Source organism: Anas acuta, chromosome 14 (genome assembly GCF_963932015.1).
Source record: "Anas acuta chromosome 14, bAnaAcu1.1, whole genome shotgun sequence".
NCBI classification, from domain to species: domain Eukaryota; kingdom Metazoa; phylum Chordata; class Aves; order Anseriformes; family Anatidae; genus Anas; species Anas acuta.
Window position 1 is genome coordinate 1,426,626 of NC_088992.1, and position 23,907 is coordinate 1,450,532.

General features: G+C 57.1%; 1 protein-coding gene and 1 long non-coding RNA gene across 7 annotated transcripts; one reads left to right on the forward strand and one right to left on the reverse strand.

Annotated features, from left to right (window-relative positions):
* Positions 1–1,915: 1,915 nt before the first annotated feature.
* Positions 1,916–23,220, forward strand: FGF1 (fibroblast growth factor 1). Of its 3 annotated transcripts, none has more exons than XM_068698124.1 (4): positions 1,916–2,095; positions 17,557–17,757; positions 21,140–21,243; positions 22,069–23,220. In XM_068698124.1, exons 2-4 carry the CDS (start codon positions 17,589–17,591, stop codon positions 22,258–22,260), a joined length of 465 nt encoding a protein of 154 aa, XP_068554225.1. In that variant the 5' UTR covers positions 1,916–2,095; positions 17,557–17,588; the 3' UTR covers positions 22,261–23,220. The 3 variants fall into 3 exon arrangements, with proteins under 3 accessions (XP_068554225.1, XP_068554223.1, XP_068554224.1); XM_068698122.1 differs by having other exon boundaries at positions 1,919–2,095; positions 22,066–23,220; XM_068698123.1 differs by lacking the exon at positions 1,916–2,095 and adding an exon at positions 4,435–4,579 and having other exon boundaries at positions 22,066–23,220.
* On the reverse strand, positions 9,018–23,889 carry LOC137864216 (uncharacterized). Of its 4 annotated transcripts, none has more exons than XR_011101381.1 (4): positions 23,614–23,889; positions 22,006–22,167; positions 21,208–21,309; positions 9,018–12,824 (listed from the first exon to the last, which is right to left on the reverse strand). It is a non-coding gene; the product is annotated as an uncharacterized lncRNA (long non-coding RNA). The 4 variants fall into 4 exon arrangements; XR_011101380.1 differs by having other exon boundaries at positions 9,018–12,827; XR_011101379.1 differs by having other exon boundaries at positions 21,988–22,167; positions 23,614–23,887.
* Positions 23,890–23,907: the final 18 nt, after the last annotated feature.

A 23,907-nucleotide genomic window follows, 5' to 3' on the forward strand; every position in this document is an offset into this window, starting at 1 on the left:
GAAAACTCCAGGGAATGAGTAAAAGCAATTAAATCAGTGGGCAACGATGGCCTGGCAGCCTGGTGTCGGTCTCAGGAAAACGAAGCAGGAGCTGATGCTGGGCTTGGTGAGCCAGGAACCGAAGGGAGGAAACAACACCCAGCAGCAGGGGATGGGGAAAAATGGGTTCTGTCAGGCTAACCCGATCTATTTTTAGATAAAGCTGTAATTAAGTCAGTACTTGATAACAGCAGTACTTTCAGGGTAATAGGGCTTCTGTTATGTATCTGACTTGCACCAAATGCAACACGGCACATATTAAATGAATCAGAAGACGTCTGCTGCCCCCGAAATGCAATTACAGAGCAGATCCTGCATTTGGTGAGTGCGTCCTGGGGAGTCCTGCGGGATTCATCCTGGCTCTGAGCTCGGGCTGGGTGCGAGCGCACAGCACTCTGTTAATATTTAAGGTCATCCGTCACGGAACAAAGGCCGGGAGCCATTCCTCAGCGGGCAGAGCTCCCTCCCGGGAAACCGGGGCTGGAGGACGCCTGCCCGCAGCCCCCGGCACGGCCCCGCGCCCCCGGCCCCGCGCCCCCGGCCCCGCGCCCCCGGCCCCGCGCCGCCTCCCGCGGCCGCTCGGCGCCCTCTGCCGGCCCCGGGGCTCCCCGCGGCTCCTCGCCGCTCCCCGGAGCTCCCCAGAGCTCCCCGGGGCTCCCCGCAGCCCTCTGCAGCCCCCCGGGACTCCCCGGGGCTCCCCGGCACACGACCCCCGAACACCAGCCCCGGCTGCAGGCAGCGCGAAAGAGCAGCTGTTCCCCTCGCGGTGTTCATAAGGAAGGGTTTCTTGCCTCCCCGAAAGGGAACAGCACGTTTACTCAGTGCCAGGGAGGTGTTCCTTATGTAGATTTTAAAAAATAAAAATTAAAAAAAAAAATAAAATGAAAGTCCTGTGTTATCTACAGATTGCAAAATAGCCTGAAGAGGGGTGGGTTTTCCAATTTTTGGACCTTAACTTCTCACTTACCTAGCACGTGTCTGAGATAACCAATTTCTTACAAAGTCCCACCTCTGACTGGAGGTTCACACCGTGGGCCCTGTCCCTCATCCGCTGCCTGCCCCCGGGGCCATGCGGTCGGTGCTGGCTGCAGAAACGGCTTCATCTGGAGCTGCGCTGCGGAGACATCCCATGACGAGGGAAATTCGGGTTTCCCTGAGCTTGTCCGGGTAAGGGTGCCCCTGTGTGCACACACCCTCCGGGCTGCAAAGGGCCCATCCCCTCCTGTCCTGCCCCACTTTGGCTTTACGGTGCGTGAAGCCCCCTCAGGGAGCAGGGGAGCCCCACAGCCCCTGCCTGCCCCCAGCCCTGCGCACCCTCCTCCAAGCACAGGTGGGATGCTCACAGCTCACCCAAGGGGACCGTGAGCGGTTTGCAGGGCCCAGCACCAGCTTATGTCAAGGCTGCTGCAAGCTGCCAGCATTTGTTAATTGATTTATCTCCTGTCAGCTTCCTGGCAGGCTGCTTCTGTGGGGAAAATGAGAGGAAAAAGGTCTGGTGGTGCTGGGGAGACTCCAGCCCTGGCACTATGCCGCACCCCGGTGTGAGCCCTGGGGGGACAGGGCAGGGGGTGCCTGTGGCACGGGGCGGCCGAGCACCACATACACACCACAGCCTGTTTGCTGTCACCCCCTGACTGCACAGAAGCATTTTGGGGACAGAAATGGCCTTGCAGCAAGAGAGGAAAGGGCTGGGGAGCACACAGGGAACCAGCACCGGCAGCAGGGGCAGCCCCACCACCCAGGCACAGGGCCCTGGCAGCGCTCCGGGCGCACGGGGGAGGCGGGCTGGATTCAATCCTTGTCTTTCACCTGGGCTGGAGTCCAGCCCCAAAATAGCAGTCCAAAAGCAAGATCACATGAGGGGAAAAAAATAGCAAGGCGAAGGATTATCCATACTTCCTCGTCCTATGTGGGCACAGCGCAGCAGCCCATGCCCCGGTGACGGCACCGCTGCGCGCTGCCCCAGGCTGGATTTTGGCTGGAACCAGCACAGCCCCGATGCTGGTGTCGGTCTGAAGGACACCGCTTCTCCTTGGAGCTCTTCCCACGAGCTGCCGTGAGTGCTGCGGGTGCGGGGTGTGCGGGCATCGTGCCGGGAGCTGCCCGGCCTGGGGGCAGCAGGGCAAGGGGCAGGGTGACCCCCAGCAGCACAGCACTGCGCACCCCGACCTGGCTGCTGGGTGCCCCATGCAGCACCTCCCTGGTGTCCTCTTCGGGGCATGGCCCTTGGAGAGCCACAGCCCTGCCCCGGGCATTGCAAACCCTTCCCACAAGGTCTGCAATGAGCTTTTGTGGTTCCTAATCCGCCACCAGTTTGCAGCTTGGCTGGGTGTGCGTGGCTGGGGAGCGGTTGGGGTTTCTTTGTCCTCGTTCCGGGCTCAGGGACAGAAAATGGGGAGGGGAGGTGGGGGAGGACATTTCAGTGCTGCCTGAAGGTTGCACTGGACTGAGCAGCACTTGCTCAGCCCTTCCAGCAGCACAGCTCCGAGGAATGAACCCAAACCCTGGGACCTGGGGCATCTTGAGGGGCTCATTTCAAATCCGACTTGCAGGAAGTTCTGCCCGCTGTCAGTGCTGCTTGACCCTGATCTGGGGGACGAGCAGCAACACACAGTGCCTGGGTGCTGAGCAGAAAGCAGCACCTCGTGTTTCCTCAAGGAAAAAGCCACTCCATGGTTAATTATTTGCCGTGCTTCCAAACAACCCCAAGAAATGTGTATTTTTTCTGGGACTTCTAGCCGAGAAGGTCAGCAGATATTCAAGGCAGAGCGGTGAGGGGGTTCCTTACCTGAGGCAGGAGCAGGAGCTGTCAAAAGCCATCCAGAGAGCCTAGAAAACAGCGCAGGCATCTGCTGCCACCCGGGCTTCGCCCTGGGGCCCGGGCAGGGAGGGCAGCACTGCGGGGCCCACGGGGCTGCGGCGGCACCGTCAGCCTTTGGGATTTGGCCAAGCCGCTCCTCGGCACGGGGACTGCTGCAGAGCTTCCAGCCACTGCTCGCTCTGCGCCTTGTGCGGGGCTGCCAGACGATTGCTCTCACCAGAGACGGCTGCGTCCAGGCCAGGCAGGGAGGACACAATGCTAAATTTGGGGGGAGGCAGGCGAGCAGTGCCACTTGCAGTGCCCAGAGCCCCCAGCCACCTGGCACAGGGGGAGGCAGGCAGGGGCTGCAGCCCTCCCCGCAGCCCAGGAACAGAAGAAGGCAGCTCTGTAAGGAGGCAGGGCTGCGTTTCCCAGCACTCCTCCTTCACGGATAACCCAAATGCCTGCCATCCAGGAAAAGCTCAGCCTAATTCAAGGGCAATGTTTGGCTTTGTCTTGCTTGTTGTTCCCTTCCACCATCGGCACGCGGCTACAATGGCACGAGGAAATGTTGCGCAGGTTTGTTCCAACACCCAGACACAGGGCAGTGAGCACGGAGCCCAGAGCCCACCCGGGCTGTGTCAGATGCACCAAGAACGATCCCCGCGGGCTGCTGTGAACTGCAGTGAACTGGGACATGTTTGTACCAAAACGTCTGGGCTCAGTGTGCTTGGGACTCGGCTTGGCTGCCCAGACATACAGGCTCTGTGTGAACCAGGACGGAAAACACATTTTAAGCAAGCCTCAGATAACCCTGGTCAAACAAGGCTGCAGAAGGCCGGTGGAGGCAGGCCAAGCTCCATGCTCACCACGTTTGCTTCCTTCACCCCCGCAGCCAGCACAAACCCTGCGTCGTGCGCGTGGCTCAGCCGGTGCCCGCGGGCCAGGCACCCTCTGACAGAGCCTACACCTGCACCCGGCACTGCTCCCTGAGTCCCAGGGGATACAGATATCAGGCTCAGGGGGATCCTTTATCAGGTTCCTGAGAGCACCTCGGCTTTTAAGGCCAATCTCTGCCACTGCGGAGCACCCCGGCACCGTCAGCGTGGGGCTGAGGGGTGCAGAGCCCCCATCCCTGCAGCTCAGCCTGGCACTCATTGGGGCAAAGGGGCTCATTGCATCCCGGGAGGGCACAGGACCAGTGCTTGCCCAAAGCAGCAGGACCGCGGGGATGGGAATGAGAAAAGAGAGCCCAAGAACCACTGCTCCTCCGCCAGCTTTCTCCTCTCTGTCCCCACGGTGCCGCAGCGCCCTGTGCCCACGGCAGCAGCAGGCTCCAACCAAGCCAAACCGAGCTGAGCTGAGCTGAGCTGAGCCGAGCTGAGCTGAGCCTGCCCTGATGTCGCCAGAGCCCGGCAGGTGCCCGGTGCGCGGTGCCCGGTGCCCGGTGCGCGGTGCCCGGTGCGCAGTGCCCGGTGCCCGGTGCCCGGTGCCTCCCCGTGCAGCGGGCGGGGCGGCAGCAGCAGCAGGGAGCGCTCGGGCCGGAGCCGCGGCCGGGGGGGCGCTCCCCTCCCACCGCAGCGCCTCACCAATAGGCTCCGGTTTGGCTTTTTTTTTTTTTTTCCCCTTCTTTTTTTTTTTTTTTTTTTTCCCTATTTTATTTTTCGGTTCTCCCCTGCGCTCTGACACCAGCCAAAGCCCGGGCCCGCCGGCGGCAGCTCCTCCGCGGCAGCGTTACGGGTACGTCCCCCCCCCGGGGATGCTGCGGGGGCTCGGGGGGCGCGGGGAGGCCGCGGTACCCCCGGGATGCGGCGGGGAGGGGGCGGGATGCGGCCCCCCCCGGCGCCTGGGACTGTTCCCAGCGGCCGGGGGCCACGGGGGCCGGGGGCTCCCTGCCTGCTGCTGGGCACCCGCGGGGCGGCAGCGGCCAGGAAAGGGCCCCCGGGGGGGTTAGGAGCTGACAGCCGGGCCGGGAGGGGGGAAAGAGCGACAGGAGCGGGATGTCGGGCACCGTTCCCCACCTGGCTGCGCCCAGAGCCCCGGTCCCTGCAAGTGTCAGCAGGCTCCTGCCTCCGGGAGGGAGGAATTTCAATTCCAAAATGACTGCAAGGGAAAGGAAGGCGTTGACCAGGAGCTGGTGGCACAATCCGAATCGGAATCTTTCAAATATTTTGTTTTGCGAAACGCGATGTTTGGACCATTTTATTTCCAAATGGGAAATTTGCTGAAGTGATACAGCACTATAAAATGGTCCATTTTAAAATAATAATTATTAATAATAGTTATTTCATTAAAAAAAAGTCCTTGGGCCTGCCCTAGCAGACACCCAAGCCCCCCTCCAGCCCCGGGGTTTGCCTGGATGCGTGGGAGCATCGCCTCGCCTCGCCGCCCCGCTTCGCTCCCCATGCCTGGGGGTGCAGGCAGGTGCCCCAGCACCACCCCCAGCCCTGCAGGCTCCCGGCCCCACACGGCTGTAGGGGATGTGCTGGAAGCAGGCAGACCGGGCACCTCGCAGCCCCAGCAGCGATCGCCTTGGAGAGCACCCGAGCCTCACGGGCAGGTTGGCACAGCCAGGGGGCTAAAGTTTAACGGGTTCCTAAGGGCAGGACCGGGCTCGGTGGCAGTAGGGCAGGACAATGCCTGATTGTTCTCCCCACAAGACGGGGTCAGCAAAACTTCCTCTGGCCACCGCCGCAAGCACCCTGCTGTCTCGGGGCGTGCAGGATTGCGCACTTGGATTGGGGCTGACCTGAGTTCGGGTCCACCGAGGTCTCTGGCCAGAGCCAGCTTCGCAAGCCCTTTGGATAAACTTTCCTTCCCAGCTCCACCCGAGCCCAGGGGATAGGCTTTCCCTCCCAAGCTCCCCAAATGACTCTGGCCTTCCTCCCACTCCCTGAGACCTTGATCTTCCTCCTGGCTGCAGCAGCTCCACAGGCAGCTGGATGCGGCTCCTTCCACGTTGCTCCCCGCTGGCGGGGCTCTGCCTGCCCGCTGCAGCCCCACATCCACCACCACCACGCTGGGGGCAGGTACCTGCCCTCAGGCCTCCCTGCGCTTGTTTTGCCAGCGTTTTCCTCTCTGCCAGACAGCGTGAGCAAGCTGAAATGCTCACAGGTGTGGGGGGAGAGGCAGGGACAGCAGGGGCTCAGAGGAGGTGCCCAGCTCCGTGCCCAGCACCTGCTCCTCCCAAGCAGGGCAATGGGAGCTTGCAGCATTTCTTCTTTGTATTTGGCGTCTTTGGTGTCTTTGGTTTGGCTTCGACAGCAGTGAGCAGCTCAAAGCATCGTAACGGCGAGGAGTCAGGGCTAAGTGACAGGGTCCATGATGACATTAACCACGGCAGGCTCGTTTCAGTCTGCCTCCTCTTATTTCAGCGTGCTTCTGACGGCGCGCTGATAGAGCAGACCACAGTCAGACCCTCCTAAATATTTGTTTTCTCTTCTGAAACCAAGCCAGAAAATAAATAAATAAATAGAAACCCAGAGAGCTTAGCAGCCAGAAAGGCCCTTTTCTTTCCTTTGCAACAAAGATGGGTATTTTCTGCCTAGAAGAGCTGTGACACAGACAGCGTGGCTGCCCTGCAGCCGTGCAATGACAAGGCAGGAGCAGTGCCCACCCCTGGCTGCAGGGGCAAGACCCTGCCCGGGGCTGGCCGGGGCTCGGTGCAGGTCCCCAGGTGTGTGACCCCCAGCCCTGCCCCTGTCCTCAGCTCCCGCTGCTCCCTGCAGCCCAGCAGGTGCCTGCAGGTGCTCGGCATGCCTGGGTTTTTCACTCTGTGCTCGCAGGGAACGAGGAAAATTCCCGTCACAAGGAAAATTCCCGGGGTCATTTTAGAAGCGCCACTCCCAGTTTCCTGCAGCAATCAATCTCCTCTCAGCTCCGTGCAGTTTTCAGCAGCTCCTAGGGGCTGGATGAGGCCCTTAATTAGTGCAGGAACCCAACCAAACCGCAAATGGCCCCATCCATTTCGCAGCATGCCCATATTTGCATGAGCAACAGCACGTGGGAGGAGGCATGAAAAAGGATTTTTAAGAGCCATTGCAATCCTGAACCACAAACACACACATTTCAACAGGAAATAAGCCTCGCTTTAGGGGACTAATTAAAGAAAGTTGTAACTTTTCAGTGAGGAGGCAATCACCAATTTTCACTTTAATGGTGCAATAATTGCTGGCTGGGGGTTGAGTCGGTTCCCACCTCCTGCTGCCTGCGCATCCCAGGCTCTGCCCTCGCAGGGCTGCGTCCTCCTCGTGGGCACCCCGTTCCCCGTGCAGCACCAAACGCCACCGGCAGCCACCCGGTGCCACAGTGGGTGCTGGAGCCCTGGCTCCCCACCGGGCAGGGGAACTTACAGATATTACAGAAACTGCTGTTAGATTTTGGTTTCTCCCTGGCAGGAAATAAATGAGAGGATCAGAGGAGGCCACTGCCCCGAGCCTGGTGCAGTGTCAGGGCGCAGTGCATGGGGGCTGTGCTGCCCTGGACCCCTACATCCCTGCAGCTCTGGGGTAATTCCTATCGGAGCAGAGTGTCGGAGCCCTGCAGTGGTTAAATACCCACCCGGTAACTGCACAGAGACCTCTGGAAATTCGGCTGGGGCTGCCTTGGTCTGGCCTCACCCGCTGCGAGAGCAGCACCTTCCTCCCCAGAGCCTCCAGGGCGCCAGCCGCAGAAATGCCAAGTATGCTTGCCTGTTGTGTTAACCCCCCCCCTTTAATCATCCTTAATTTCATAACCCCCAGAATCACAGGAGCTGGGATGAGATGAATGCATTCCTCTCTGAATTAGGGCTCAGAAATAAGAGGTTGCGAGGAATGGTGAAGAAAGGTGGTCATTAACCACAGGTCAACCCGAAATGCAGTCATTAACCACGGGTCTGCCCAGAATGTGGTCATTAACCACGGGGCAGACCAAAGCCAGCAGCAGCCCCAGATCTCAGCAAGCAGAGCCCGGCCGGCCCCAGCACCACCAAGCACAAGCAGGCGGCCCCGGCCAAGGTGGGGGCTCACCCACTGGAGAGGGGCGCAGCCCCCCTGCAGCTCATAGATTAAGGAAGAGGCAGGGGAAGCCCTGCTAGGTGCCACGAGCAGGCTGCCAGCAGAAATTCGGGGCAGCCCAGGGTTTGGGTACCCGGGGAAGGGCAGTGCTGTCACCTTGTCACACAGCCCCCTGGTGACACGGGCGGCTGGGCCGCGGCGCTTTTAGAAATCTGCCATTCATTTTGTGCAACTGCAAGCCGATGATTACCGTTTGGGCTGGTGGCCTGGCCGGGTTTGCTTTTTAAGCGGCTCACAATAGAAATCTCTCCGCGGAAGAATTTGTTGAAAACCAGTTCAGCAAGAGAGGGAGAGGGAGAGGAGCTGCTGCTTTGTCATGCTCTCAGCCCCAGCCCGTTGTGTGGCCTGAATAGACGCAATAATCCTCCCTTCCGCTTCCATTTGTTAAACGAGAGAGACGCCTGACTCAGTAGTTCTCAGTAAGAGCACTTACTATTTTTTGCCTCACATCCAGCACCAGATTATCTTATTTGAATGCTGCTGTCGCAGACGGGAGCAGAGGCTGCAGCAGCTCCCGGGCAGCAGGGAGCAGAGCGGCCCTGCCCGCGACCTGCAGCTGGCACGGCTCTGCCTGCCCCCAGCCCCTCTGTACCTGCTGAAATGTCACACCTGAGGGAAAACGGGAACAAAATAACTCCATTTTTCTGGCTGCTCAATGTGGCAGACGGAGGCTAACACAAGCCCTCAGAGCACCACGGTTAATATCTCTGGTTCCCTTTGAAAAACAGCTAACTCAGCCAGTGCTCAATATTATTCCTTTAACTCCAGCACCGCACCTCAACGCACCTCTGTACTCAGAGCTCTGCCACCCCCGCAGCCCCCACCTCGGCTCTGTGCCTGCCCTCGGGGCCATGTCCCGACCCCGGCTGTCCCCCAGCCTCCTGGCACGGGGCTGCCAGCTCGCAGCCGCCCTCCCAAAGCCCCGCTGGTTGCCCACAATGGTCTAGACGCAGGGCCACGGTGACTCACGGCCTTGGTGCGCTCAGAGCGTTTGTCCCCGCTTCTGGCTCTTAATTTAGATCCCAGCTCTAAGAGGAGAAATCTGGGCGTCAGCCCTGACCTTGGGGCTTTTCTTCCCACGCCTCTGGCGTTAGCAAACCGCTGCTCCCACCTCGGGCCGAGCACTCACCCTCGCAGGGCCCTTCCTTCTGCCAAAATTTCTGTTATTTCCATGCCAGGTGCACAGACACAGCCTCGGCTCCCCGCAGCATCCCCAGCCCACGGGGCTCGGGCAGCTCGCCCAGCCCCTGAGCCAACCCCCCTGGCATGGCCACCACGGGCTGCTCCGGGTGGCCCCAATGGCCCCAAGCCCTCCTGGGTGGCGTTTGGGGCACAGAGCCCCAGGGCAGGTGCCCCGAGCTCAGTTTCCCCCTGCTCTCAGCCCGGTGCTGCTGGGGCGGACAGGAGGGGGAGATCTTTACCGTAACAAATCCCAGCCTGTGCTCCGGGATGGGGACTCCAGGCTTGTGCTGTTTGCCTGTACCGGGGGCACTCTGCGAGCCACAAACCGCCCTGAAAATGCTGCCGGCTGCTGGCGCTCAGTGCCAGGGCTGCTTTTCTGCACATCTCCCCACTCTGCCCGCAAGCAGCTGTCTGCTCCAGGGGCTTTCTGCAGCCCCTGGGCCATCCAAGCAGGAAAGGGACCACCGAGTCCCCTCTGCATGTCTCCAAAGCTCCCAGAGCTCCCCGTGCAAAGCTGTGCCACCTGCCCAGAGCTGCCCTGCCTTTCACAGACTCACTTTTTTTCCCCCAGAGAAGTCATTTGTGATTTTTTTCTGCACGTCTTTACAGCACGCATTTATGTTGTACATAAGGCTACTCAAGTGGGTACATTTTCGGTTAATTTGCTGGCATTTTCACTTAGATCCGTGTGTCTCCACCTCCCATCACCACCGGCAGCCCTGGCCAGGTCTCTGGGGACCAGCAGGACCCCGCGGTGCCCCCTCCACCAGGTGTGGGTATCTCAAACTGCACTTCCCATGCAGGTGGTTGCTTACGGGGATGAGGAGGGCAGGGGAGGCTGCAGAACACCCCCACCACCTCACCTCTCTGCCAGGGGAATGCAGTGGGGCCGGGCTCTGTTTCCCTCGGAGAGGTGCTCCTGCTGCTGACACCGCGGTGGCTCTGCTGTCACTGCAGGTGTCTCACGGGGACCACTTTGGTGCCGACCTCTTCGCAGGTGCAGGTGCCTTGGTACGCTGCTGTCGGGGACGGGAGGACCGGGGTTAGGGCTGGCAGCAGCAGCATGCAGCTCGTGCTCCTCTCCGAGGGGCAGCGGGGTGCCCACAGGCAGCTCGGGGTCCCTGGGGCTGAGCTGAGAAACCCCAAATTTGGCCTCAGACCGTGTGCCAGAGAAGCAACCTGCCTTGCTCTGCTGGCAGCAGCGTAGATGGAACACAGCGGGCTCACTAGCTGAGTGCAGAGGCGTTATCCCCCCATTAACTGTCCTGTGGGGCTTTTTTGTTTGTTTTGTGGCTGAGCCTCTCACCCAAATTAACAAAGATTCAGCTCTGAGCTTGCCTTGCTCCAACAGAAAGATTTCATCTGAAACTCTCCCTGCATGTTCTCGTGCACCACGGTTTCACACTGCAAGGCATTTTCTCCCGCCCTCAAGGCACGCAGATAAGAAAATTATTATTTATCAGTGGATTTTCCCTGTAATTATTATCTCAAGCTTTTGTTGTGCTGTTAAGTTATTGAGCAACAGTGTGCGTGGCAAAACACAGCCCAGGCCGTTTACTCAGGCACCCGTAGCTACCAGGCACTGCATTTCGAGGACGATATCAAGCAGCAGAATTAAGAACAGAATCCTCCTGGGCAGTTTTTCTCAGAACGTAACACGACAAGCATATAGCCCTTACACAAATATTTTAGAATGAGCATAATTAACTCCCTGCGCGTTTTCAGGGCAGTAAATCACTGCTAAGCTCATAGCGAACCCAGAAACCAAGCAATTTTCCTTGGAACAACAGAGACTGAGACTCTGCTGGAGGAAGCCTGACTTCTGAGTGATGATATGTCTACTGATGGTTAACCACGAGTATGGCTGTGAGGTTTCACTTGGCCTGGAGATGAAACCCTCACTTCCAGCATTCTCCTCGTCTAGGGGGAAGGACACGGTATAAAGCCCGAACCCAAACTCCAATCCCAGTTTTTGAAGCCTGAGCCAACCCTTGATTAAGCCTGGCTATTCTTCAGAGGGCCAGCTGAAGGAAGTGTTACATCTGACAACACATGCAAATTGCTGCTTTTTGCTCCTAATTCAAGCCTTGTGCCTTATTAGCAACAGCACCCTGACGTTTTGGACCCATCTCAGCGATGAGAGCTTGGCACAGGCCCGCAGCTGATAGCAGGGCAAAGGAGAGGGGCAGTGACAAGGCACCAGCCTGGCACGGGGCCGTTGGCAGGGAGCTTTGCTTGGGCTGGAAGCACAGGGTCAGCGGGGACTTAGCCCAGCAGGAGAACCACATCAGCCCCGTGGCGTAAGAGCACAGCATAGAGTAAAATTTTGGGGCTAGAATCTGTCATTTGGGGTCGGCTGATGGTTTTTCTGGGCAGAGCTGCTCTGCAAAGCAGCCCAGCTCCCAGCTGCAGGCAGCCACGCTTTTCCTCTCCGCATCTACTCGCTCCCAGAGGGAAGCAGGGAAAAGCTGGGTAAAAGTGCCCCAACCAGAGCACAACCAGACGCCGCGAGAAGCCTGCCCCGGGGCCAGGTGCGGCGGTGGCTGGCTGCTGTCTGTCCGTCTGTCCATCCATCCGCCCGTGGGCGCCTGGGGCCGGAGCCAGCGGCCGCGGGGCAGCCACACCTGGGCCCAGACAGCTCCCAGCTCTGTGGTCTGACATTTTGCCCAGCGTCCTGCCTGGACACCGGGGGCGGGTGGTGACATTTGTGAGCCCGGCAAGCGTCACCCAGCTTAACCTCCCTGCCTGCTGGGGCTGGGGGAGCGGGTCCCCAGCAGGGCGCACAGGGGCACCCACTCCCCCCATCGCCATCCCCAGGGCATCAGCAGCCCCAGCAGCACGGAGCCTTCATCCCCGGGCACCCAAATCAAGGCCACGAGGGCCAGGTGACTCGTGGTGTGGTTTAGCAGTTGGTCCCACCTGCGGGTGCCTCTCGGTCGGTGTGAGCAGCGCTGCAGGAAAGCAAAGGAGCAGGAGGGTGGGTGCCAGTGCCAGCCTGTGGGGGGGCTTGGATAAGGCAGCACGTGCCCTCTGCTAGAGGGAAGGGGAAACCCTCAATATCCGCACAGCACTAATTACCTTCTATAATTTGTAATAAATGCTGTAAACAGCACCTTAAAGCACGGACAGGAGCAGATCCCCTGCTGGGGAGGGAGCACGGCGCAGGAAGGAGCAGCAGCCACCCCCAGCCCCCAGGCAGCTGCATCGCCTCCGGCTGCAAAGCCCAGAGGCGAAAGGAGCCCCCTCGCTACGCATCTCCCACCCCCTCCTTCGCTGGAGAAACTGAGCTCTTGTGCTCTGCCCAGGGTGTTCTTTCCATCACAGGTCCCACACATCTGGCGAGCAGCGAGCTTGGTGATTAAATCCCGCACACGAGGCCATGGGAGCTGCATCTGCTCATGTCCATGTGCTTGGTCCGAGCCCAGCCTGGCCACGGGGAGCGAGACCCTCCTGGCAGAGCTCCTGCTCCCCGGCTGGACCAGCTTCAGGAGCTGGGGCTGTAATTAAGTTAATCACCAGATTGCAGAAGGGTGTGGGTGGGGAGGCAGGAGAGGCTGGAAGGTAATTAGAAAGCAGATCCTCACTTTGTTTTCCTGTCTCCCCACGGCTCTGCTGAGATGTTGTGCTGCAGGTCCCAGCCCGGAGAAGTGCAGCAGTCACACACAGCTCTGAAATGCTCAGCTGCTGGCAGGCCATTCCCTTGGGGCTGCACAGCTCTGGGACATGCACGCTTCTCCAAGGGCTCCCTGCTGGGAACAAAGAGGGGACGGGAGCTGAGACAGCATCAGGAGGGTTTGACACGGCCACAGTGAGGCCAACCTTACGGTGTCCCAGTGCTGGGCCAAGGGTGGAGAGCAGATGACAACTGTGGGCAGGAGTTAAATCAATTCCTACAGCTTTGGTCACACTTTAGAGCACAAATTCCACTTACAAAGGGTAAAACCTGACTGATAAATATGTCATTAAGCAGCTAATTCTACTGCTAGAAATAAAACCTTCCTACCACATACACTGCCTAGAAACAAGCCAATGCTTTCTGCTGAGCTGCACACAACCACCTACTACACATTTATTGTAGGCTTTGCCTACTCGTTTATTGAGTCCTCCTCTGAGGATCTAAGGACTCATGGCCATGCCTGGCACCTCCAGCGGGGCTCCTGGGCTGCCCCAGCCCAGCTCTGACTCCACCACGCTGCGGGGTCCTGGAGCCACTTGTAGGAAACTCTTGCTGAGCTCTGATCCTGCCTGCATCTCGCACGGCCTGCTATTCCTGGGTGAGGAAATCCCGTCCCACACAGCGCATCTCTAAGACTTGCACTGAATGAAATCCCTTTTCATCCGAGCAATTTTTCCTCAGCAGGCTCGGGCAGCTCTTGGATCACCCCAGCCAGCTCCCCGAAGCCGTATCTGTCAGCCCCCGTGCTTCAGGAATCCACCGGGGCAGACAATGCGTGGAGGAAAGCCAGAGTCTAAATTATTTAAAATATTTTACCTGTTGTAACCATTCTCCTACTTCCTATCTACATTTCCTGGGAAGAGAGCTGCCTGAAGCCAAAAGCGGGGTTGGGAAATGAGCCCAACAGGAGGCAGCGCAGTCTGGTGGCACCCTGGGATAAATCTGATTTCTGTTTTAATGGAGAAAATAACATGTTCCAGAGTGAAACCAATTGCAGCATTCCCACTGAACTCACCAGGGCCTAATTCTGAGGACACTGATCTCATCATGTGGAGCCTGAGAAAACCCTAACAGATCCTGAGCGTGACTGTCTTTTGTTTGGAGCTTTCTCTACGATCTTCATCCGACCATCTCAGTGACAACTGGTATCAGCTGCACTGCTCACCAACGCCTCCAGATTGTTCTGAAGGGATGCTCAACAGAGCCCATCCAGAACATTTCCTCCCAGACCTATAAAAGGACCGTATCCAAAGCCAAGAATAGCCTCAGTGAATTTGAGTTGTTCTAAGCCAGGTTCGTGAGACATTTCTGGGTTCCTGTGGGCAGCAGCTGAGTGCTTTACAATGAAGACAGCACAGGCTCACCTTACCTGGCCACCCCGTGAATCCAAGGGTCACAGCAGTCCTGCGGGCTGCCAGCCTCTCACCAGCACCAGCTTTGTACAGGGAGCAAAGGGGAAAAACGTGCCTTTTGGCCAGTGGAGCCTGTACTGATTTTAAAGCAGGGAAGGACGAGGAGCCCCCTGCTCGCTGCCCCAGCGCACCCACTGGCTTCTGGGCTCACACGGAGCTCGCCTGGTGCTGGCAGTGTGGTTGGCACCCAGCACTCACTCGGATGCTTTCAGAGTTTGAGATTTCACATCAGAGCCTCTGGGTTGGCAGCTGCAGCAGTTGGTGATAAGGTCTGGAACCAACCCCAAAAATCTCAGAATCTCTTGGCTCCTGGGGCCTCGCACCCAGCTCCTCTTCCCACTGCCATGGGGAGCACGCACGCGGCCAAGCCCCATGGCTGCAGGCCAGTGGGACATGGTCAGAATTAACCTCCGGGTTCAGCTCTCTTCTTAAGTCCTTTTTTATCTCTAGAAAGCTCATTTCTGACCTGGGAGGTTTTGACATCTGCTACTATTAGATGGGGTAAATCCAGATGCCAGATTACACAAAATTCCCATAAAAAACTAACATTTTCTTGCCAGAAGTATAATAGTAGGGCCTGGAGTGGTGCTATGCATAGAGTACCAACTACACAGTCATAAAAGTATGAGAACAGCAACAGTATTTAGCGAGGAGAGACAATGGGAGTGGAAAATTGTGTTCATTCAGCTTCTCTCGCGGAGTCAAAGGCAGCTGGCGAGCACTGAAGGTGCTCTAAAAATAGCAAAAAAAAACTTAAAGGAAATACATGAAAATGAAGAAAATTTCCAGCAGAGCTGCTCTGTTAAAGCTATCCATAGATGCACTCAGCCGTGCAGACAGGCAGTAAACAAGGGAAGCACCAGTCTGCTCCTCACCCACGTTGGCTGCGGCGCAGCGCTGCTGAGCTCCTGCTCCGAGCCCGTGGCTGAGGGAGGTTTGCTTCTCACTTCTCTCCACCGCCAGCCCGGGAGGTTTCTGAGAGCCCTTTGCCCTCAGAGGAAGGTTGAAGAAAAGCTGGATTTCCAGTAAATTGCACAATGCCACTGATCTTGATTAATGCTCAGCAGAGCACTGGAGCCTTATCTACCACACTGAATGACTTGAAGGCTTTCGTTCAGAGGAAGCATGGCAGGCTATCGGTATTAAATCTGAACTGCTACAAGAAAATCATGATTTCTCAATAGAAAAAAAAAAGTTCTGGGAGCAGAAGGTCTCAGAGGTACCCAGTTTCAGCTGCATGACAACTGTGTCAAAAAAGGATGCCAAAGCTGTACCTTGGGAGCCCACCAGCTGCCCTGGGAGGCCACCGGGATGCATCCAGCTCCTCCTGAGCAGCCCTGGGACACTTCACCGAGCTCACTGCAGGGCATCAGTGCTAGCACCTTCAGCGTGCCACCTCGCTAGCAGCTTATAGCACCATCAGTGAGCATTTCCAAAAATACCGGGCTGTGTCAGACAGGACAGCAGGGGCTTTTGCTTCCAAGCACACACACTGTGAACGTCCCAGCTCTGAGCCTGGCGCTGCTTTTGTTCATTTAAGCAGCAAGGAAACCAGAGAGATGGTTATAAAACTTGGTCTGACTTCTGCAGAGAAAGGTTAATGCTTTTGGCTTTGCAATTAGGGGCAGAGCAGGACCGAGCCTCGGGGAGATGCGCGATACGGGGTGGAGCTGGCCGGCAGCCAGTTTTGTGAACCTGATAAGCACCAAAACAGCTCCCTGGGCACATCAGCAAAGAGCTGGGGAAACGCGCCTGATAAAGCACGGCTCGCTAGGCATTGTTCCAGAAAACATGACTCCTGGAACAAGATCAGAGCAGTCCTGCAGAAAGGGCAGTGGGGAAAAGTTTATAATAATACATGGCCGGGCCCCTGCGCCCTGACCCTGCTGGCCCCCTGACTCCAGCCCTCCAGCTGCAGCACGGCGCCGCGGGCCAGGAGGAGAGGGGCCCGTCGGGAACTGCTCGCTGCCAGCAGGAATCCAGGCCTTGGATGACAGAGAACGCTTCTTCCTTCCCGGCTGTTCTCCCCTCCTAGGAAATCTCGCTGTTCTCATAGCGACCCCAAAGGGACGCATCTGAAAGAAAGGGATGGAGTCCGTGAACTAACCAAAGTCGGTGGAAATGGCAGGGCGTGTTTTTAAAAACAGCAACAAAGTCTTTATTTCCAAGGTTTTAGTTTTTAGTTCCCAAAACTTTAAAAGAAATGGGCAGTTCAACATTTTTTTTATTTATTTTTTTTTTTTTTTTTATCTCCTGCAGACTTTGGGGATCCACTTGGAGGCACAGTTTCCCCTCCTTGCAGCTGCATTTGCAAAGTTAAATAGTTAGGAGCTTACAGCCAAACATTTGGGGGTTATGCACACACAGTATTTAATATCCATTTCTCAGTGTCTGGGTATTGCCATGAGTTGCACTCCCAGTTATCTCCCAGGTCACTGGGAAACACACGCTGTGATACCAGCTCAACCCTAATTCTACAGTAACACAACGCCGTGCCAAATAGATGCTTTCACAATCTGTATGCAACATAAATACATCTAAACAGTGAGCATATAACAATTCCCATATATAGCTATGGGAATAAGTGGCATTTAAAGTCATTTCCTCTCTCTAGGTTTATCCTCTGCCCTGTCTTTTTCTGTTCATAAATCCACTTCTCTATAAGCACTAGGGACTGTTGCACATGAGGGTCAGCCTATTCGAGGCAGATTTTAAACACGGTTTCTAGGCCAGGCACCAGACTTTGTTTCAGCTGGGATATAAGGGTGCACCAGCATGATATAAGCTCATTATATCCTCAAAGTTCCTTTTTTTCACACGCATTTGATCACCCACATTTGTGTGGGTGTACCTCCCGCTCACTGCCCAGGCAATGAAATCCTCCTGTACCCTCGTTTATCACCCACAACATCGAAATTTTGGTCTGGCTCTAAGCACGCCTGTGCCTCAGCCAGGTGAGGTACAGAATGCCAAGGCAGGAAGAAAAAAGTTTGCTTATCTAGCAGCGTGCGTGCAGTCCCAGCCATAATCATGACTGAGGTATAATAGTGGCGAGAGTTATTAGCCTGGGCTTCCTGCCTCCCGCGGGCTCCAATCAGACACTGGGTGTTTTCAGCCTTTTTCTCGAGTGTGTAATTTTAGTGCGTACGTCAATAGCAAGCAGAAAGAAAACAGCACTCGCTGCGACACAATTAAAAGGCCCCCGGCCCTGCCGCCGATGAGCAGACGACCACCAGCCCTCCCACTGCGAGAAGCATCACCCCGAGGGCTGTGTCACCGCCACCACCACGTGAATCACCTGCCCCGGCCCCCTCCCTGCCTGCCCCTTTATAAGCCTGGCAGCGTGCGGGGCGCTCGCCGTGCCCGCTCTCACCTCCCCATCTCTTGCAGCCTGGGCACCGGCCGCTGGCAGAGGCTGAGACATGGCCGAGGGGGAGATCACCACGTTCACTGCCCTGACCGAGAAGTTCAACCTGCCCCCAGGGAACTACAAGAAGCCCAAGCTCCTGTACTGCAGCAACGGGGGCCACTTCCTACGGATCCTTCCCGACGGCAAGGTGGACGGGACGCGGGACCGAAGCGACCAGCACAGTAAGCACACACAGCGTGGCTGCTCGGCTCTCCTGCTTGCTCCTGTGCCTGGCACTGTTTTGGCTACCTTTTTCCCTAGGAAGCATCCCAGCACGCAGCTGGGAGCGGGGCAGCCACGAGGCTGACTGGTCCGTACTGGGATCACGGGTGGGCAGAGCACCCGGGGCACAACGGGGTGGTAATTGCAGCTTGGCTGCTTACGAGCAAGCTGGAAAAAGGGGCTGAGGAGGAGCTGCACATGCTGCGTATGGCCACAGCCATCCCACCTGACTCAATGTCCCCCGGTGCTGTCCCTTGGCTGGAGGGTTTGGTGCTGGCACCACACGCACGCGGTGCCTGCTGGCAGCACCCCCACCCTGCTCCCTGCACACAGGACCCTTTCGCAGGCAGCACGCATTTTATCTGTGCGGTGCACATGGTGTCTTCTTGCCCTCGGTACCTTCCCTTTCCCCTAATGCAGTAAATTAAATTCCTGCGGGATACGCAAGTCCAACAGAAGCAAGAATCAGCCAAAAAAGTTATTTTGTGACTCTCAGCTTTAAAAATGCAGGGACGGCAAGGAAAGGTGCTGTCTGCCCTTTCCAGAAGTTCCCCAGGGCACCGACAGCTCCTTCCCTCTCCCTGCCAACAGCTCACATTGCCAAAGCCAAGCCCGTGGCCGAGGTGCTGAGCTCTCCGGCTTTGCCCAGGCTGTGCCAAGCCACCAGAGGAGAGCTGCACGCCTGGCCCGACGCAGAGCCCCCTGCCCCCACTGCACTTTCAAAGAGCTTGAGAGGATTTGGGAAACTGCACCCAAGAGAGCAGGGCAGGCAGAGCAGCTCCTGGGGCACAGGGGTTAGGGCTGGGGCCGGATCCTGCCCCTCTCTGCTCACCGTGCCCAGCAGCAACCTTCCCGCAGCCTGTGTACACCGTACCCTGGTGCTTACGGGAACATAGCTGGGATCTGCCAGGCTCCTGTTTGGTTAGAAAGGAGCACTGGGAGGAGCCCAATTAGCCTTACAAATTCTAAGAACAGCATTTTTTTTTTTCTTTAAACCACAAGCGTCCACGTGGCTTTCTCCCCCAAAGTCAACCTTTCCTCATGTTCCTTTCAAGAAGAGGCAGTTTGTGCAGAGTTTCAAGTACAAATGTCCTTCCCCTGCCCTTCGCAGCACCCCTGGCAGCGTTAGGGAGAGCTCAGCACCCCGGCCCTGAGCCCAGTGCCCCCTCCCTGGGGCTGCCCCCGCAGCGAGCATCTCCCCTCCGGCCACCAGTGCCAGCCCCGGCACGCTCGCACCTCGCCAGCTGCCGTCCTGGCCGTGTGTTTGGGAACCTGTGCCAGCAGGGAACCTCCTGCAAACGATCCCATAAACGTGGATATCCGACCGTGCAAATATTTACAGAGGAAACTCCGTGCAGGGCGGCGTGCCAGCAGGAGGTGCGCCTCTGGGCACCAAACACCGCGCGCTCCGGGGTCCCTGCCTGCGTGCTGCAGGCACCAACGCTGCTCCTGGTCACAGTGCCCCGGGGTGCACCAGGAGCAGAGCAGGATGCTGGCCTCCACCATGGGACACTGCTTGCTCAAGGAGGATATCTGCTGGGAAAATAAAAACCACTCATCCTGGGCCCTCAGCACCCAGCCCTACGTGCTGATTCCTTCCCTGGTCCTTTGCTGCAGCACTTGTGCATCCCGAACCTTCACCGTGAAATGAAAAGGAACCTTACCAGAGCATTTTTGGCTCTTGAGGATGAAGCCCAACACATTCCCACAACCAGCCTCATCTTCTCTACTTCATAGAATTACTTCATGGATGGAAATCTCTGTACAGAGACGTGAAAAGACCTGCAAGACTTGATGCACTCTCCCCTGGCCAGTTTTGGGGGCAGCTCCATGGCTCTGGTCCCACTGCCCCTTCCCTGGCCAGGCGGGTGGGAGGCAGCACTGGGGGATCACCAGGCAGGGTGGGGGCTGCAGCCCCACTGTGCCCCCACCAAACCCCTGCAGCTGAGCAGGGAGCACCAAAAGCGAGGAATGGACCCGTCACAGTAAAGATTTCCCTGGGACCTGCTTCTGCCACACGGAGAGGTCACACTGCACGCTGTTCCAGGAAGGATTAAATAAAGTAAATTTAAAAAAGGAAATAAGAAAGGAGGAAGGAGCTGGAGTGAAGGAGTCTGCTCACACTTCACTCAAACCAACCCCAACATTTCTGTTACAAATCTCTACAGGAAGAGATCAGGAGAAAGAGCTGACTTGGAGATGGGAGCAGTATTTTGGAAGAGCTGGGGTTTTGCACGACACCCCAAGCGCACCCACAGCCCCTGCAGGTGCCGATGCAGCCACTCAGCGTGTGCCCATGGTGGTGGTGTGTGCGCTGCTGGAACCACGTGCAGGAGAACCACCCCCGGGCTGCACCCTCACTGCCTCTGCCCTTCTCTTCTGACAAATCCATTGATCAACAGCTAGAGCCAAGCTGTAATCACTGTAATTAGCTAAGGAAGGAAGAAAGAAACCCACGGGGGTAAAATAAGTAACCGCACAAAGGGGAAGGCTAAACGGGCCGGGGAGGGAGGTGGCACAGACGCTTGGCCTGCCGCTGACCCAGCTCATCTCCCACAACAGGAGGCCAATGAGGAGTTTGGTTGTTTTTTTTTTTGCTTTGGCATTGGGAGCCCGAGCCCAGCTCAAGGTGCCTGACACCACGGGCTGTGCCAATGGCTGTGCTGCAGCCCAACGCTCTGCACCGGCAGGCCCAGATCCCAGTCACTATCAAACGCATGCCTCCTGCTCACTTCAGCTGCAGTGATACCAGGCACAGCTCCTGGACACCCGCAGGATGCCCGTGTTGTTCTCCAGGATGAAGGGCAGCGCTTGCTGCCCCTCTGCAGCTTGCTGGAGCTCCCCAGCTGCCCCACTGCGCCCGGCAGCCCCGGTAAGGCAGCCTCCGACAGGATGCTTTGGGGCACGGTTTCGAAACGCCGGCATCTGAAGTCTGTCTGTCCCCGGTTTAGCTCTCAAAATACTTCTTCGTGTGTCACTCCTCAAGTGTCTTGTCAAAACCACATGAGAAATTTGTAAATTAGAGCCAGAATTAAAACCCCAATCTCCTGTGTCCCATTCCAGCGTCTTAACCAAAAGGCTGCCCTTGCTTTGATGTAAAATAAGGAAAAAATTGGTCTTTGGTTCCTAAAACATGGCTATGGGGTTTCTTTGAAGGGGAGGGCACAGGGAGATGTTTTCATTACGCTCTGTACTGTTCCTTATAAACTCTTTATAACCCAAGCTTCAGCACCAAAATACCCTGCTAACTTTCCTAGCAGCTTAGACATTATCTCTCACTTTTTTTCGCCCCCCGTTTTTATTTTCCTCTTATTTTTGTTGTTGTTTTATTTTTACTTTCAGTTCAGCTCCAGCTCAGCGCGGAAAGCGTGGGTGAGGTTTATATAAAGAGCACCAAGTCTGGGCAGTACCTGGCAATGGACACCAACGGGCTCTTGTACGGCTCGGTAAGCGCGAGGCTCCTGTGGGACCGGGCACCGAGAGGTTTTGAGGTCTGCAGAAATCTCGTAGCTCTGAGTAATGCAAACCGCGAGCAACAATTAGCCTCTGTTTGTTATTTTGGCAGCTGGACGGCCACTCTCCGTCCAGCTTTATTTTGGGGGGCGGGAGGAACAAACAAATAACCCAATAGCACCATTTGCAGCCCTGCCTCGAGCACCTGGCAAACACCACGAGTCGTGCCCGGAGCAGCAGCTGCTCCCTACCAGCTCGGCAGCTGCTGGCTCCAGGAGCAGGACCCCCACAGACCCCAAGCGGTGCCAGCTCCACGGCTCTGCAAGGGGGCTGTGGGCTGCCAACAGGGCTGGGGGGAAGCAGAAACCTGCCTGGGTTTTCCCTCTGCATCCCCAGTCCTGCACCAGAGGTGGTGACAGTGCCAGCACAGGCAGGATGCTGTGGGGAAGGAGCTCCTGTGCCCAGGAGCCATGGGACACGGTGTCACCAAAAATAATCCGTGTCTTTGGGAATAGTCCCATTTATAGCTAAGCGGGTGTCATGTAATCCTGTCAGCAGGCTTCTTAGCCTCGCCAGAGAGCTGCTTTGTTCCCTGTGCTCAGCCCCTAAACCCACAGCCAGCACCAACCACCAGCACCAGCTTACGGAGAGTGGTGCTCGGCTCAGACATTGCCAAATGAAATGCCTGGGTCAGGGACAGGGCCCCCAGGCCAGGGAGATAAATCAAGGCCACAGACCTGCACGCTTCCCATCACCTTGGCAGGGCACAGAGACGGGGCAGGGGCTCACTGCCGCCACGCGCGGCTCTCTTCCAGCAGCTACTGGGCGAGGAGTGCCTGTTCCTGGAGCGGCTGGAGGAGAACCATTACAACACCTACGTCTCCAAGAAGCACGCCGATAAGAACTGGTTCGTCGGTCTGAAGAAGAACGGGAACAGCAAGCTGGGGCCACGGACTCACTACGGGCAGAAGGCGATCCTCTTCCTCCCGCTGCCCGTGTCGGCCGACTGAGCCCCCCCCACGACCCCCACCTGAGCCCCCCCCGTGCCACCCTCCCTCTCGCTGCCCCTCTTTGGCTGGTCTGGCAGAGCCAACCAAGCGTTAGCGCTCCCAGCTTTAGGTAAAGGCTTCAACAAAACCAAAGCAGAGCTACCCAGCCCCACACGATGCTTCACAGAGGTGGTGGAGAACCAGAGAACCCCCGGCACCTCGGCCTCACCCCGCGGGGCAGAGGACGCCCCGGGACAGCCGGGCACCAGGGACATGCACCTTCCCAGCCCAGCACCTCTCTGGGTGCTCTGTGCTCAAGTATTTATCCATCCCAGCACGTCGCTGCTAGAACACCCTCTGAGCCATTCCAAAAAGCACCGTTATTCATGCCATCGAGTCAACGCCTGGTGAAAGACCTGCAGATATCATCGTGCTAAGCTAAACTAACAGCAGCCAAAAGCTCCGAGTCCTCGAAACCTTAGCCTTCCTTCCACCTCGAATATTGCTAGATTTCATGCTAATATCAGCCATATGTTACTCATATTTATTTATTAAGTAAACCTGTCTCTTACACAACCTGTCCAGAAGTGGCACCAACACCCTGATGTTATCCTGGAGGGGACAGAGCAGAGTGGGAGTGACCAAAGCCTGATTTGGGGGCTCTGTGGAAAAGGCACCGGGGCCCCTCGGTGAGTTTGGGGTGCAGCCCATGTTCCCTGGCACGCCACACAGACGTGGCTGGGCACTGAACAGACTGAACCGAGCAAGGATGAGGGCAGGGAGCTGCAGGGAGCCCTGCACATGTCGCAGTGAAGCAGCCGTGCTGCAACACTACGGGGCAGGCTGCTGGCATCACGGCATGGCAATGTGCTGGGGCCCAACTTCAGGTCAGCCCTCTCCGTCAGAGATGGAAGTTTCAAGCTGTAAATATGATGTACTGGTACAGTGGCAGAGTAATAAAGTTTGATATGAAATACTGAACAGGCTACGCTTGTTCTTCCATTCCCCAGGCCCCCGGGATGTGGGGAAGGCGCTGCCCTCTCCTGGCACAGCCTGGCAAGCCAGCTCCATGTGGGAGGTGGAGACAACAGGCACTGCGGGTCACATATTTCTGCAGCAGTAATTAGCCACTAATTACTGCTCTCTGGCATTGCTCTGCTAATTACTGCACTCCTGAAGCTCTGCACTCGCTGGCTCTGAAGCCTCCCCCAGGCTGATGGCATCGCCCCCACCTGCCCTCCCAGCACACAGCCATGGGAAGGGGGAGCGTGGTGGGGACAGCACCGTGGGGACAGCACCAGCACCCTCCCCATGTGTCCCTTCCACATCCCTCCAGTGCTCCACGCCTGCAGGACCACGAGGGCACCAGCTCACCTGGGGATTCCTGCTCTCCCTGGAGGGTCACATTCAGGTAGCGAAGCCTCCATGCAGATACCCACAGGGAAGGTCAGCTGCACACTGAAAGCTTGAAGGACTACAGATAGCACTTTGCAGCTTTCACTTACAACCCCCAGCAGCCAAAAATGCGTGTTTTTGCTGTATGCAGCAATGAAAACATTGTAATTAAAAGGAAGAAAAAAAATAATACTTGTAAAATTCTACTCAGCATCAGCAACTTCTCCCCCCCCCCCAAAAAAAAAAAAAAAAAATTGTGACAGTAGCATATCT